This window comes from Portunus trituberculatus, chromosome 29, assembly GCF_017591435.1.
Source record: "Portunus trituberculatus isolate SZX2019 chromosome 29, ASM1759143v1, whole genome shotgun sequence".
NCBI classification, from domain to species: domain Eukaryota; kingdom Metazoa; phylum Arthropoda; class Malacostraca; order Decapoda; family Portunidae; genus Portunus; species Portunus trituberculatus.
The window spans coordinates 10,688,587-10,702,903 of record NC_059283.1 but is presented as its reverse complement, the minus strand read 5'-3'; the positions used below and the strand labels follow the sequence as shown (position 1 = coordinate 10,702,903).

Below are 14,317 nucleotides of genomic sequence, written 5' to 3'. Positions count from 1 at the left end.
TCAATTATTATTTCCTTACTTCCGTTTGGATTAGTAAAGTTTGTCAAGCCGCGATATGGATACCAGAGTGCCAGATGTCTGCGACAGAGACGATGAGGTCATGGAGGTCGCTGAAATGGTGTTGTGCATCGTAATATGTAGAAGTGAAGAGAACGTTATTGCCGTCATGCTTTTTGTTCCACGCAGTTGTGCCATGTAAACCACAAAGTGTTCTGGGGGGGAAAAAAAAAATGGTAGTGTTATAATGTTGACAGTGGCTGGTATGCTACTTCTTGTCATACGAAAAAAAATAAAAATCATAATTACGCAAAAAAAAATCAGTGTAGCGTGTACGTATCGACAAAATGAATGTGCCACTTTAATGTCACCAATGCACGAGGCAGACAACGGAAGGACGAGACAAGAGCAAGCAAGTAACAAACTGGTTGGCATATTACATCTTTTTTTCTTTTTACTGAAACAACATACGAGTTCTTTTGATTTAATTCTGGGAAAGCAAGCAGTAAAAAAAGATTATCACTGCTCTTCATCAGCGAGTTTCATTACGGGGAAATGCCACGCTGCCATTCCTGTGTGTGTGTGTGTGTGTGTGTGTGTGTGTGTGTGTGTGTGTGTGTGCTCGGTATTTAGCCATTCATGTGCTTATTGTCACGAAGAAAGAACACCGGGTAAAGGCAACAACATTAAAAAAAAAAAAAAAATCAAGCCCACCAAATTGCCGACCGACAAAACAGAATCAGAAACCATTGTAGGCATCAACACTCACCAAGGTAATGGAATCAGAACCCGACAAAGAGCATGGCCGCATGGGAAGGCCCGCAAATAGGAGCACTTCACTTCCTCACCACGACTGTTTTCAAAGGCCACAGAGATGATTAGCAGAGTTTTCACACGTGTTTCTCTTGTTGATGATATAGGACTTAATCTGTCACTTCAACCGTACAAACACTCCTACAGACCGTCATAGTATCAACCACAGCCTCTTGAAATAAGGGAGGTACTGCGGGGAAGTGTTTCAGAGTACAAGTCTTCTTATATCTGTGTAGAGGAATCAGTGAGTGAGTAGATGCAGCGTGACACCAATGTTTGTATAGCCAGGAAGCGGAGTGGTTTGTTATACGTTTTGATTTATGCTGCTTTTTCTTCTTCCATTAGTTTTATTGAATTGTGTTGCTTTATTATTTTTAGGATTTCATTTCACGGGGAATCGATATCGGTTATTCAGTTAAATGCTTACACAGACGGGAATATAAGATAGCCACGTATTGAAAGTTGTAAAGCTTTGGATCTCCTTCCTAATAGACCTTTTATTATTATTATTATTATTATTATTATTATTATTATTATTATTATTATTATTATCATTATTATTATTATTATTATTATTATTATTATTATTATTATTATTATTATTATTATTATTATTATCAATTATGGTAATGATAATAATGATAATAATAATAATAATAATAATAATAATAATAATAATAATAATAATAATAATAATAATTTTTATGATAATGATAATAATAACAATGATAATAATAATAATAATAATAATAATAATAATAATAATAATAATAATAATAATAATAATAATAATAATAATAATAATAATAATAATAATAATAATAATAATAATAATAGTGATAATAATAATAATAATAATAGTGATAATAACAATAATAGTGAAAATAGTAAAAATGATAATAATAATAATAATAATAATAATAATGATAATAATAATAATAATGATAATAATAATGATAATAATAATGATGATGATATTAATAATGATAATCATGATAATAATAATAATAATAATAATAATAATAATAATAATAATAATAATAATAATAATAATAATAATAATAATAATAATAATAATAATAATAATAATAATAATAATAATAATAATAATAATGAATAATAATAATAATAATAATAATAATAATAATAATAATAATAATAATAATAATAATAATAACAATATTATTTATATTATTAATTATGATGATAGCAGTCATACTAAATAATAAAAATAAAAATAATAATAATAATAATAATAATAATAATAATAATAATAATAATAATAATAACGGTAAAAAATAATAAAAATGTATTATTAGGGTTCAAAAGCTATTATTATTATTATTATTATTATTATTATTATTATTATTATTATTTATTATTATTATTATTATAATTATTATTATTGTTATTATTATTATTATTATTATTATTATTATTATTATTATTATTATTATTATTATTATTATTATTATTATTATTATGTGTGTTATTATTATTATTATTATTATTATTATTATTATTATTATTATTATTATTATTATTATTATTATTATTATTATTATTATTATTATTATTATTATTATTATTATTATTATTATTATTATTATTATTATTATTATTATTATTATTATTATTATTATTATTATTATTATTATTATTATTATTATTATTATTATTATTATTATTATTATTATTATTATTATTATTATTATTATTATTATTATTATTATTATTATTATTATTATTATTATTATTATTATTATTATTATTATTATTATTATTATTATTATTATTATTATTATTATTATTATTATTATATTTGTATAATAAATATAATAACAATAACAATAATAATAATAATAATAATAATAATAATAATAATAATAATAATAATATAACAATAATAATAATAATAATAATAATAATAATAATAATTATTATTATTATTATTATTATTATCACTACTACTATTATTATTATTTTATTTTTTATTTATGATTTTTATTATAATTTTTATAATACCATTTTTATCATTATTGTCGTTATGATTATTATTTATTAACTTTCTCATTTAGGTATCTTTTTATTTCTTAAAGATATCCACCAAGACAGTCTGAAGGTACTAAAGGGACATTTTTGTATCAGTAAAGTGATTAGGAGGCAAAAGAGAGAAGAGGAGTTTAATTGTGTTTTTGGATGTAAATAATTATGTAAGAGAGTTTAGTTCAATAATTGCTATTCAAATAATTGTTAATGATAAAATGACAAATTGTGTAGCGGTGAAAGGGTTTATCATTGCGGCGGGGTTGCTCAGACCGCAGAGAAACACTGCCCGGGGACACACGAGTCATGAGGGGGCAAACAGACCATCCCGCTAGAGGACGTGCACAAAGTCATGTACAAGACACGCCATTGTTTCGCCGCCAGCCAAGCCTCTCAGCATGCACGTCGTAAAGATGCCTAAAGGGACGGAAGAAGGAGACGTGAAGCATGACGGGATGCTGGTGAGTTCTTTCTCTCCCCATTAAGATCAAAGATTAGACAATTGATGACTGTTTATCTCCTTAGCTGGAACAAAAGTGTCTTCAAGTGTTCCTATGCTCACAGCTGATTGGTTGCCAGAAAGTGGTTGGACTACACTCACCATTAGAAATTCTTAACAGTATTGTTTTGTTACATCCTTCTCTCACTCTCTCTCAATCGCACTTCGACTCTTCAGCTGAGACAGAAGCATCTATGAGTGTGTCCCTTAGAGCTGATTGGCTGCCAGAAAGATTGACTACACTAGAAACTCCAAACATTGCTTTGTTACTTTCTTCTTTCACTCAGTACTGCCGCTAGTTAGTTCGCCTCTTCAGCTGAGACAGAAGCATCGATGAGTGTGTCCCTTAGAGGTGATTGGCTGCCAGAGAGTGGTTGGATAACATTTAACACTAGGAATTCCTAACAAATTGCCTTGTTTCTTCTTTCTCTCTCCTCTGCTTCCACTCCCGCGGTTCTTACAGAGCTTTGGATATTTGTTACGGACGTCCATTGCAGTAAAAGGATTTCAAAATTTACACTTCATCGGTTTTTTCAACGCTGGATGGTTGATGCAATTGCGTGGATAATGGATAGAAATATGAAAAATAATATCCTTTGATGGAATTTCCCCACAGTAATATAGTGCTATTGTTTTCTTAAGCGCATTATTATTATGTATCATAAAGATTTTATCATCACGGAAAATATACGTACACACAAGTACACGTATACTGAACGAAGATATACGTACACACAAGTATACGTATATTGAAGGTAAATGATCATACGTGCAATTTAGCAGACTTGAAGGATATTATGTCTCCCTCAACAGCCAATTACGATTCATATGAAACCCTTTCTGTTAACTTTATCCTGAGGTGAAATATACACACAGCACACCACCACACGTCTATCAAACGGAGAATATCATACACGCGATCTGGCAGACTTGAAGGATGTTTTTGTCTCCTTCTATAGCCAATGACAATTCATAGGGAACTCTTTTCTGGCAAGTGTCAACCAGCTGGACTTGTCACCCCTCCCTTTCTCCACACTCGGTGGCTCCTTCACAAGAGCAGTAAAACCTAACAATTACAATGAATAAATTAAATGTAGTGTGATGCTGACTTGAACTTGGGATTATCCGTCAAAATATTGTTTCTAGCTTGAGGTTGTAACTGTTACTCCTTGCACGGCCTGCTGGGAGGAGTTATGGCATCTGCAGGAAGTACAGGCTCTCCTCCAAGAAAGAGTTTAATCCCCCTATACCGTAAATTCCCCTTAGCTAACTTTACTTCAAAGAAAATCTCAAAAATATTCCCAAACCTGATTTTTAAGAGGAATTATGTTGGTTGGATATTTTGTAGCGGGAATTGGGATGATTTTTTTATCTATTTATTCATTTTTATTGTGGAGAAATCGTCGTGGGTGGAATTTCTTTGGGTGGGCGGGTGAGGTCATCCCTCTCCACTCCAACCTGGCGGTGTCATCTTTCAAGTGTGAGTGCTGACTAGCCCAGCAGGGGAGTGTGTGTGTGTGTGTGTGTGTGTGTGTGTGTGTGTGTGTGTGTGTGTGTGTGTGTACCTTGTGAGCTTAACCTTCAGGACGTTGACTCGACCACTGAGCTGTCACCGCTCCCCAGCTGCGTCCGGCTAGTGCAGGGGTCACACATGTCCCCAGAAACACACACACACACACACACACACACACACACACACACACACACACACACACACACACACACACACACACACACACACACACACAGACATGTGTATCAAAGCATCCTATCGTGGCACGGCATCATCGCCACCAGCCGTGCAAATTAATTAAAACGTGGGAAAATCTAACGCAAGTACAACCGGTAAGAAAAATAGTTACGTTTCATCTTGTCGGTAATTAAACTCGATGCATTTGTTTGTGGAGAATGAGTACACATGCGTGGCTTTGTGTGGCTTGGCAAAAGGTGGTGTCGGCGAGGTTGGAGACGAGGCAGTGCAGGCGGTGAGAGCACAAGAGGAAAGAAGAGGAAACATCATGGACAGCCAAAATCGTTCCTCGTCTTGTATGCTAGTCGCATTGGAGTCAGTGAGTGTCGCCATCACCTACTCTGTTTTACCTTCAGACTGAAATAATAGCACGGGAACCTCAGGGAAGCTGCAGGAATGAAGTCAATTAACCCACACATAACATTTCTTGCATTACACATCTTGTCCTCATTGTTTGTGAATTTGTCTACACATTTGTATACTATTATATAAAGAGGCCTGGCTGACGCTGCATTAATTAATAACCAAATCACTGTGTCTACTTGACAGCCAGTTTCTTCTAATGTCTTAATATAACGTGTCTCAAATGTCCGACTGATCACTTTTATGAGTAACGCGGCCACTTTGATAATGTCTAATGGGGAGAAATGAAGGCGGAATGGAAGTATACAATATGATGGCACGATAATGTTTCCCATCTCAGTACGCTCCCTTCACGGACTTCACGAGGAGGCCCACGCCGCACAACTTCCGCGGAATCATGATGCAAGTTCTGGCTATCATCGCTGAGAGGCTCAATGTGTGGTTAGTCTGCTCTCATGGTACTACCTGCTCTATTGAAGAGCTTAATTTCAGAGGCTTTTGTCACTGCGAGCCTCAATGTTGTTGTGTTGTTCTATGTATTGCATTTGTTTTGTTATTAAAGAAATTATTACTTATGCCCTCGTCTATGTCATGTGTCAGCATGGAGTACACGGCGGCGGCCAATAACTTCTTCGGGCGGCGATTGGACAACGGAACCTGGACGGGTATGATGGGTATGCTGAAACGAAAGGTGTGTGGAAGCGGCAGCAAGGCAGCGACTGTATTCTGCCTGTCTACTGTAATACATTGTGCATATTTTTTTTCATTTTGTTATGACTGCTGCTGCTGCTCTTGTTATTGTTCCTTTCCTTCATTGTTTATACGATTAGCAACACAATAATTCTCCGTGACAGGAGGTGGACATGAGCGGCACTCCAATGACCGTGAGCGACGAGCGCCTCATTGCCATGGACCCCAGTGTTCATCTCTACATGGACATTCAGACTCTAATATACAAGCGGCCCAGGATTGATTCAGACTTGATGGGTTTCGTCAGGCCGTTCACGCTGCTGGTAAGAACGAAGGGTGGGACAAAGACGAGGAGAATAACAATTCTAGTATAATTGTATGTAATAAGTAAGTTAACATGGCGCAGCAAGAAATTGGTTATATCCTGATGTGGCATTTCAATTCCAGGTGTGGGTGTTTTTCGGGATAGCGCTGGTAGTGATGTCCGGCGCGGCCTTCGTGATAGACAGCCAGTACAGCAGACTGCTCTCCCTCCGTTACTCCTATCCTTCCTCCTCACCCAGCATGAAGACAGTCAAGGAACAGCCGCACCACCGCAGTATCTCCCTGGCCGACATCTTCCAGTGGACCTTCGGGATTTTTGTGGGGCAGTGTAAGTTAATTGTTGTTGGTGCTGCTAGTGCTGCTGCTGCTGCTGCTGTTGTTTCTGGTAGCTAATGATGGTGCCATGATGTTATTAAGAGGCTGTCGTCTAACATACTTTTGCTTTTCTTGGTCTTCCTTCACTCCCCGCCCCTGGCAGGCCCGGAGTGGAGGCTGCGAGGCTTTGCGATGCGGGTCACCGCTGCCGTCTGGATATTCATGACTCTGATCATTAGTGTCGTGTATCGCTCCAACCTGAAAGCGATGCTGATCTCACCAAAGCTGCGTCTGCCTTTTGACAACGTGGAGGAGTTTCTGGAGACAGACATTCCTGTACTAGTGCTTAAAGGCAGCATGATGGACAGACTATCCCTGGTGAGCGTGCAGCCTCATCGCCTCACTGACTCACACTCTTTGATAGACGGAAGGAACGACTAAAATTACTATTGCTTTCACAAAGGCACTGCATCTCTATGTCTTCCAGGCTGCTCCTCCGGGCTCTGCTCTCTACCGCCTCCGCCAACAGGCTATCGAGCCGCACCACGACACGTTGCGCGGCACCTTCGATTGCGCTGAGGGTCTTTACACCGTCGTCAGCAGCGGCCTTGGGGCAGAAAACGCCATTAATTTTGTATATTCTGTAGTGAGTGTGACATGATGCGAGTGAGGTGTGAAGAATGTTTTTATCCGTGACACAAGCACTGAAATCTGCTTAAATACTTATTTCTTCATTTGTTTAACGAGTAAATTCAGGCTTAATCTCTGACACCAAAGTTCAGCAAAAGACCATTAGTTCACCACTGAAATCAGGCTATTCTTGACGTTTGATAAAGTAAGTGACTCGTCCGACAGACCAAGAGTTGCCCTATGTACTGCGTGAAGAAGCCGATTTTCTCCGGCCTCAGCATGAGCATGGGCTACACCAAGGGGTTCGTGTACCGCGCACAGATTGACAACATGTGAGTAGAGGCGATTATTTGCTTTGGTGTTGGTAGCTGTGGCGGGAGGAGACAACCGGTGCGTGTGGACATTACTGGCTTTGGGAATCTAGCAGTTGACTTATCATAATGCATTAATCGCTTCACGTTAACTGTTACTCTTGTACCGCTCACTCAGCCTCCAGCAGCTGCGCGACACCGGCATCCTGGCACACCTCTACAACCAAGCACTCTCTAACTTCACCAAGTGCACCCGCTATGTCAAGCTCTCAGACACAGGCGACTCACGGCGAGCGCTCGACCTCGGGGACTTCTACGGCGTCTTCACTGTCTTCGTCGGAGGTGAGGCGGGAAGGGGCTGGGGGCGGTGCTGAGTGTTCCAGGATGTAGACTGTTAAACAAGCATCATTAGTAAACTTAGCAAATAAACAAAGACTAGGTAAAGATGCTGACTCTCTCTCTCTCTCTCTCTCTCTCTCTCTCTCTCTCTCTCGCCTCGCAGGAATATTAACGGCAGTGTTGGTGTTGGTGTGTGAAATGATAGTCAGCCTTGCCTCACGACGTACTCCCTACTAAAGCCCTGAGCCTCCACAGTCCACCCTCCGACTCACAACAACGGGAGTACACGCGTTGTATTACGATTATGTTCTTATCTTCTCATTCTGAACGACATCCTATCTAGGTGATGTTATGAGACTTAACAATAACAGTGCTTGACCAATACAACAATGAGTCTTATTCTCCGAGTTTAGAACGTTGCCCAGGAGGTAGTTCAGAGAGAGAGAGAGAGAGAGAGAGAGAGAGAGAGAGAGAGAGAGAGAGAGAGATGTTTATTAGGCTATTCAATATACATTTTAGATGAAATTTGGTGAACATAACTTAAGGCCATAGGTCCAAGAAGCCGTAGCTTTAGGAGGACCCGAAATTAGTGCATAAAAACACAGTTTAGGAGAGAGAGAGAGAGAGAGAGAGAGAGAGAGAGAGAGAGAGAGAGAGAGAGAGTGGTTTCCTTGTGGACTCTTCGTCTAGGTAAGGAATAATCAGTGAAGGAATCCTGCTTCGCTTCCACCTGGTGCTTGGGGCGACAGGAGCTGGACCCCTGCCAGGCATCATGAGCAGGGCAGTGCCTCACCCCTTGCCGTCCTCCCCCGTCGCTCCCTGCCACCCTACCACCGTCCTTCATGTACCCTGGGCTGCAAACTCTTACTCTCCTCATCCACCCATCCCTCCCTTCATGTCTCTTTCTCTGCCTCCCTCTTTCATGTACTCTAAGCTGCGGGCACTTCAACTTCCTGTCTTTTTTCTACATAGGAGGAGCACCGGCCAAGGGCAACAAAATTAAACCCTTCAGTACTGGGACACATTTTTACCTTGAGATTTGTGTACGACTAGACCATTTTACTGACATTAAGAAGGGTCTATGGAGGTCAGAAGATTAATGGTAAGTCTTCACTATTTTAATCCTTCACATTAGTTTCTGAAGCTGCATAAAATCACCAGATAGTAAGCAGAATAAATATGGAAACGCGTCATGGTGCTGAAGGGGCTAGAAGAAAAGAAAAGGTGCCCTGAGGTGCCTTTCCCCAAATGGTCAGAAACGAATGTAAAAGCAAATATTGGAGGGTCACTGTCTTGAAACCTCTCCCTTGAAAGAGCTCGTCATATACAGAGGAAAGGAAATATAGAAACAAGAAGAGAGTTTGAGAATTTACCAGAAAAATAACAAAATATCCTTCATTTATCCTCTTCATTTCTTTCTTCTTTGAACCTTCCTGTCAATCTTGCAATCCTTAACTCCATTTTTACTCTGCATAGCTTCCCTCTCCTCCATCCACCCATCCAGCCCTCCATTTGCCCATCAACACTCAATATTTTTTTTTCTTATATACTTTACAAACCTCTCCATCATTCTCTTCATCTATTTTTTACAAGTATTACCTCCCTTCCTCTCCCTCTTCCTCCATCCTGCATACTCTCCCTTTTTCCTTCCTTCCATCTCGTCCCCCTCCATCGTCCACGTTCTGTCTCACTAATTTTTTATCTTATACTTTACAAATCTCTCCATCATTCCCTTCAATTAGTTTTTGCAAGTATTACCTCCTCCTCTCTCTCTTCTTCCATCCATCCTGCAAACTCTCCTTTTCTCCTTCCCTCCATCTCGTCTCCCTCCCTCCTCCACATTCTGTCTTGCTAATTTTTTTGATCTTATATACTTTACAAATCTCTCCATCATTCCCTTCAATTAGTTTTTGCAAGTATTACCTCCCTCTCTCTCTCTCTCTTCCTCCATCCATCTTGCATACTCTCCCTTTCTCCTTGCCTCCATCTCGTCTCCTTCCTCCCTCCCCCACGTCCTATCTTGCTGTGTATAAACAAGTCAGCATCCCAACCCAGTGTTCTTGACCTTCAGGGAGTGACTTTGATATTTCGTATAGTCACCTTCTTGCCTTTTCTTTATCTGCTGGTTCTTCTTTTATATATCTCTGTATTTCTTTCTTTTTATTCTTTCCTATACTTCTATTTATCTTTCATTTTCACTCCCCTTCCGTTTTCTTTCACCTTTTTATCACTCGTTTTCTTTTCCTCTTCCTCGTTCTCTCCTAATTGTTATTTTTCTTTTCTTTTTTTCTTTTCTCCTTCTTTCATAGTTTTCCCGTCTTCCTCTCCTTTCCTCCAATCTTTCATCCCCTCTGCACTTTTATATATTTTCCTCCTCTCTCTCGCTTTCCTCTTCCTCCTCTCCTATTCTACTTGTTTTCATGATTTTTTTCCTTTCCTTTTCCTCTTTGAATTATTTCCGCTTCTTCTCCCTCCTATTCGTTATCTTTCTCTTCATTTTTACTTTCACATTTTTGCATTTTCTTTCCATCATTTCATTCCCTCTTCATTTTTTTTCCCGTACCTCTATATTTTTTTCTTGATTAGAGAGAGAGAGAGAGAGAGAGAGAGAGAGAGAGAGAGAGAGAGAGCGATCAGGCACAGGTAAGCCAATGATTACTTTGTTACCTGAGGGTCTGTTAGCAGTACTTGATATTGGAGTCTCAAGGAGAGATGCAAAGACCTTCACCTTCACCTAGACAGTCTCTCACCTTCACCTTGACAGTCTCTCACCTTCACCTGAACTGTCTCTCACCTTCACCTTGACAGTCTCTCACCTTCACCTTGACAGTCTCTCACCTTCACCTGGACAGTCGCTCACCTTCACCTGGACAGTCGCTCACCTTCACCTGGACAGTCTCTCACCTTCACCTTGACTGTCTCTAACCTTCACCTGGACTGTCTCTCACCTTCACCTGGACAGTCTCTCACCTTCACCTTGACTGTCTCTCACCTTCACCTTGACAGTCTCTCACCTTCACCTTGACAGTCTCTCACCTTCACCTTGACAATCTCTCACCTTCACCTGGATAGTCTCTCACCTTCACCTGGACAGTCTCTCACCTTCACCTTGACAGTCTCTCACCTTCACCTTGACAGTCTCTCTCTCTCTCTCTCTCTCTCTCTCTCTCTCTCTCTCTCTCTCTCTCTCTCTCTCTCTCTCGCTCACACACACACACACACATACCTCCTGGTCACCTGATGTCTTAACCTCAGAACCTTACCTCCTCTTCCTCCTCCAGCGGTCTCGAGACACCTGTATTCTCAGCCACCTTTATTTATTTCAATAGTGGTCTATTTTTTACTCCTCGGGTTGACTCCCCGCTATATTTCTACTGTTGACATGATATTCATGTTGATTAACTGTGCCTTGAAATCCTCCTATCCTATCTTTTATTCAATTATGCTTCGTATTTTATTTATCATCTGGAATGATGAAACAGTAATTCGCGTGGACATTTTATTTAAAAGGGAAAAAAGGAAACACGTGAAGCCTAAAGTAATAATGCCTCGAAAGCAAAACACAAACAGGAAACACCTAACTAACGACGAGATGGCTCAATAATGCTGCTTATCTTCATAAACATGGAATTATTCTAAACTTACGCTTGTATTCTGAGCAACGGTTCCAATGTTTACATATATATGTATATATATATATATATATATATATATATATATATATATATATATATATATATATATATATATATATATATATATATATAAATTTTGAGCTAGTCTAATTACTTAAAGGATACAATAGATATTTCCTATAGTCTGTCATGTAAGCAACCGAGTGGTTGAATGACAGCCTGGTGGAGGTGGCGGTAGGGAGCGTACGTGTGTATGGAGCCACTCCTGCATGGCTTATGTCAACACGTCAGCTGTACATGTGTGTACAGTTTAAGGCTTACAGACTTGACGTAACTAAGGATACAACATATACATCCATTCTGAAGCAGTACAGTTTGATATTTTGTCTCCGAAAATTAGATAATTGCATAAGCTCAAACTGCAGTGCAAACAGCAATGCAAATGGATACTCTAAACTTGCTAACGCGTCATTGTCCTTCCGTTTATGACTTGTCTTCCTTGCATTGACACTCACTCACCCACCCATTCACTCACCCACCCACTCACTCACTCAATCACTCAGTCGATCAGTCCATCCACAGTGCTGACGCTAGTTACTCCCGCACTAACGGCCCCGGCACATGAATCGGCACGCGCCTCCTCAGGGCTACTGTGGGCAGCGGGTTGTTGGCGAGGAGCGGGGGTCGCCTCACCAGCGGTCTCACCAGCGAGAGGTTATCGTAAGTTCCTGGGTTCTTTTGTGATGTTCGCTCGAATCCCTCTGCCCGCTCGTCTGACTGGGAGTCATTAGGATCTGAAACGTTCTCGGGGCTTTTGTCGTCCTCTTGGCTGTCGAAGAGGCCCATGGTGGTGACGAGGAGCTCGGACACCGGCATGGGCGTGGGCTTGGATGCTGGTCGCGGCTTTAAAGTTGTGATGGATTCTGCGTCAGACTCCAAGGGCTTCTCCTTCTCCTCCGAGGGTTTGCTGTCCCCGGTGTCTGGCTGCGTGGCGTCGCTCTCTCCCGATGTGTTCTCCGATGATGCTGCTTCAGACGACTTGTTGGGTTCCTGTCCGGGTTCACTTCCAGCCTCCTGTCCCGGTTCACTTGCAGCCTCCTGTCCCGGTTCACTTGCAGCCTCCTGTCCCGGTTCACTTGCAGCCTCCTGTCCCGGTTCACTTCCAGCCTCCTGTTCCGGTTCACTTGCAGCCTCCTGTCCCGGTTCACTTGCAGCCTCCTGTCCCGGTTCACTTGCAGCCTCCTGTCCCGGTTCACTTGCAGCCTCCTGTCCCGGTTCACCTTCAGCCTCCTGTCCCGGTTCACCTCCAGCCTCCTGTCCCGGTTCACTTCCAGCCTCCTGTCCCGGTTCACTTCCAGCCTCCTGTCCCGGTTCACCTTCCAGCCTCCTGTCCCGGTTCACTTCCAGTCTCCTGTCCCGGTTCACTTCCAGCCTCTTGTTCCGGTTCACTTCCAGTCTCTTGTCCCGGTTCACTTCCAGCCTCCTGTTCCGGTTCACTTCCAGTCTCTTGTCCCGGTTCACTTGCAGGTTCACACTCAGGATCCATATCCGTTTCAGGTTTTGCTTCGTCCTGCTGTGAACCAGTTTGTGTTTTGGTCTTGTCCTTACACTTGCACCCAGGCTCAGGCTCAGGCTCTGGTTCAGCTTCTGGTTCTGCCTCTGGTTCTGCTTCTGGTTCTGCTTCTGGTTCTGGTTCTGCCTGTGACTGACCCTGGAAATCACCCTCGGGTATATCAGGAATCTTAGCAGCGTCGTCGTCGTTGCCTTCGTCGTCGTCGTCTTCACTTTGGTCGTTGTCGTCATCGTCGTCCACTTCAACCCCGAGGTGCTGGAAGACAAGATTTAACTTGTTCTCGATTCTGTTGAGTTTGCGTCTGATCATCTTCTCCGTACTGTCGCTCTGCTGACTAAACCTGAAATCCATGAGTTTGTTGAGCTGCTCCAGCAGGAGGTAGTGGTTCTTAGTCGACAATTCCTGCATCTTATCGTTGAATTGACCAATCTCATCCGTCGGCAGGGCAATGTTGATCTTGTTCTCTACATTGCATTCCCCGCCCTGTCTAGCTGCGCCTTCGGCTGAGGCGCTGACTGCTTCCTTGACCTGCGCCATGATCTGCCTCACCACGTTGTCGTTGTCCACTGTGAGACGGAGGGCGTGGTCCAGCTCGTCCATGTTGAGCAGACCGAACTTTTGTGATGTGGTGCCTTCCTTCTCGTCGATGTCCACTGAGTACACAGGCACGGCGCCCTGCCTAGAGACGTCAGCGCTCTGGCATCCCAAGATAAACCGCATCAGGTCTTTGGGCACCGTCACCACATCGTTGTCGACGGCGTGGACGAAGGGCGCCACGACAACCACCAGGAGTAACCACCGTGGGATCATGGCGGCGGCTGACCTTGAGGGGCGGGGATGGGGACGTCCTGAGGCTGTCAACCACTTTCCACTGTGTAGTGACGTGCCTATGTCACTTCAGTGTCTCGGTCAGGGACTCTCCACCTCAGCGTGTCACTGCCGATGCGTTCCAGCCAGCCAGTGGTCGAGGCCGCGCCTCCCACTGGCCTTATATACCCGGCCGGTCAGGCGGCTAACGGTGCCCGCAGATCA

The 14,317-nt window shown here is 41.4% G+C and overlaps 2 protein-coding genes across 3 annotated transcripts; one reads left to right on the top strand and one right to left on the bottom strand.

Annotated features, from left to right (window-relative positions):
• The first annotated feature begins 5,039 nt into the window (after window positions 1–5,039).
• On the top strand, window positions 5,040–8,464 carry LOC123510545 (glutamate receptor ionotropic, delta-1-like). Of its 2 annotated transcripts, XM_045265809.1 has the most exons (10): window positions 5,040–5,424; window positions 5,809–5,909; window positions 6,069–6,159; window positions 6,323–6,481; window positions 6,606–6,810; window positions 6,961–7,175; window positions 7,285–7,443; window positions 7,653–7,759; window positions 7,917–8,080; window positions 8,241–8,464. In XM_045265809.1, exons 1-10 carry the CDS (start codon window positions 5,245–5,247, stop codon window positions 8,312–8,314), a joined length of 1,455 nt encoding a protein of 484 aa, XP_045121744.1. In that variant the 5' UTR covers window positions 5,040–5,244; the 3' UTR covers window positions 8,315–8,464. The 2 variants fall into 2 exon arrangements, with proteins under 2 accessions (XP_045121744.1, XP_045121745.1); XM_045265810.1 differs by lacking the exon at window positions 8,241–8,464 and having other exon boundaries at window positions 7,917–8,122.
• Window positions 8,465–11,562: 3,098 nt separating this feature from the next.
• Window positions 11,563–13,647, bottom strand: LOC123510622 (coiled-coil domain-containing protein 8 homolog). Its single transcript, XM_045265908.1, has 2 exons — window positions 12,264–13,647; window positions 11,563–12,231 (listed from the first exon to the last, which is right to left on the bottom strand). The coding sequence occupies exon 1, from the start codon at window positions 13,513–13,515 to the stop codon at window positions 12,307–12,309; it is 1,209 nt and encodes a 402-aa protein (XP_045121843.1). The 5' UTR covers window positions 13,516–13,647; the 3' UTR covers window positions 11,563–12,231; window positions 12,264–12,306.
• Window positions 13,648–14,317: the final 670 nt, after the last annotated feature.

Bases quoted from the DNA above. Each gene is read 5' to 3' on its own strand.
- LOC123510545 (XM_045265809.1), top strand. From the start codon at position 5,245: ATGCATTTGTTTGTGGAGAATGAGTACACATGCGTGGCTTTGTGTGGC. The intron at 6,160-6,322 runs GTGTGTGGAAGC...TCTCCGTGACAG, and splicing joins TGGGTATGCTGAAACGAAAG to GAGGTGGACATGAGCGGCAC. The intron at 8,081-8,240 runs GTGAGGCGGGAA...CTCGCCTCGCAG, and splicing joins CTTCACTGTCTTCGTCGGAG to GAATATTAACGGCAGTGTTG.
- LOC123510622 (XM_045265908.1), bottom strand. From the start codon at position 13,515: ATGACGACAACGACCAAAGTGAAGACGACGACGACGAAGGCAACGACG.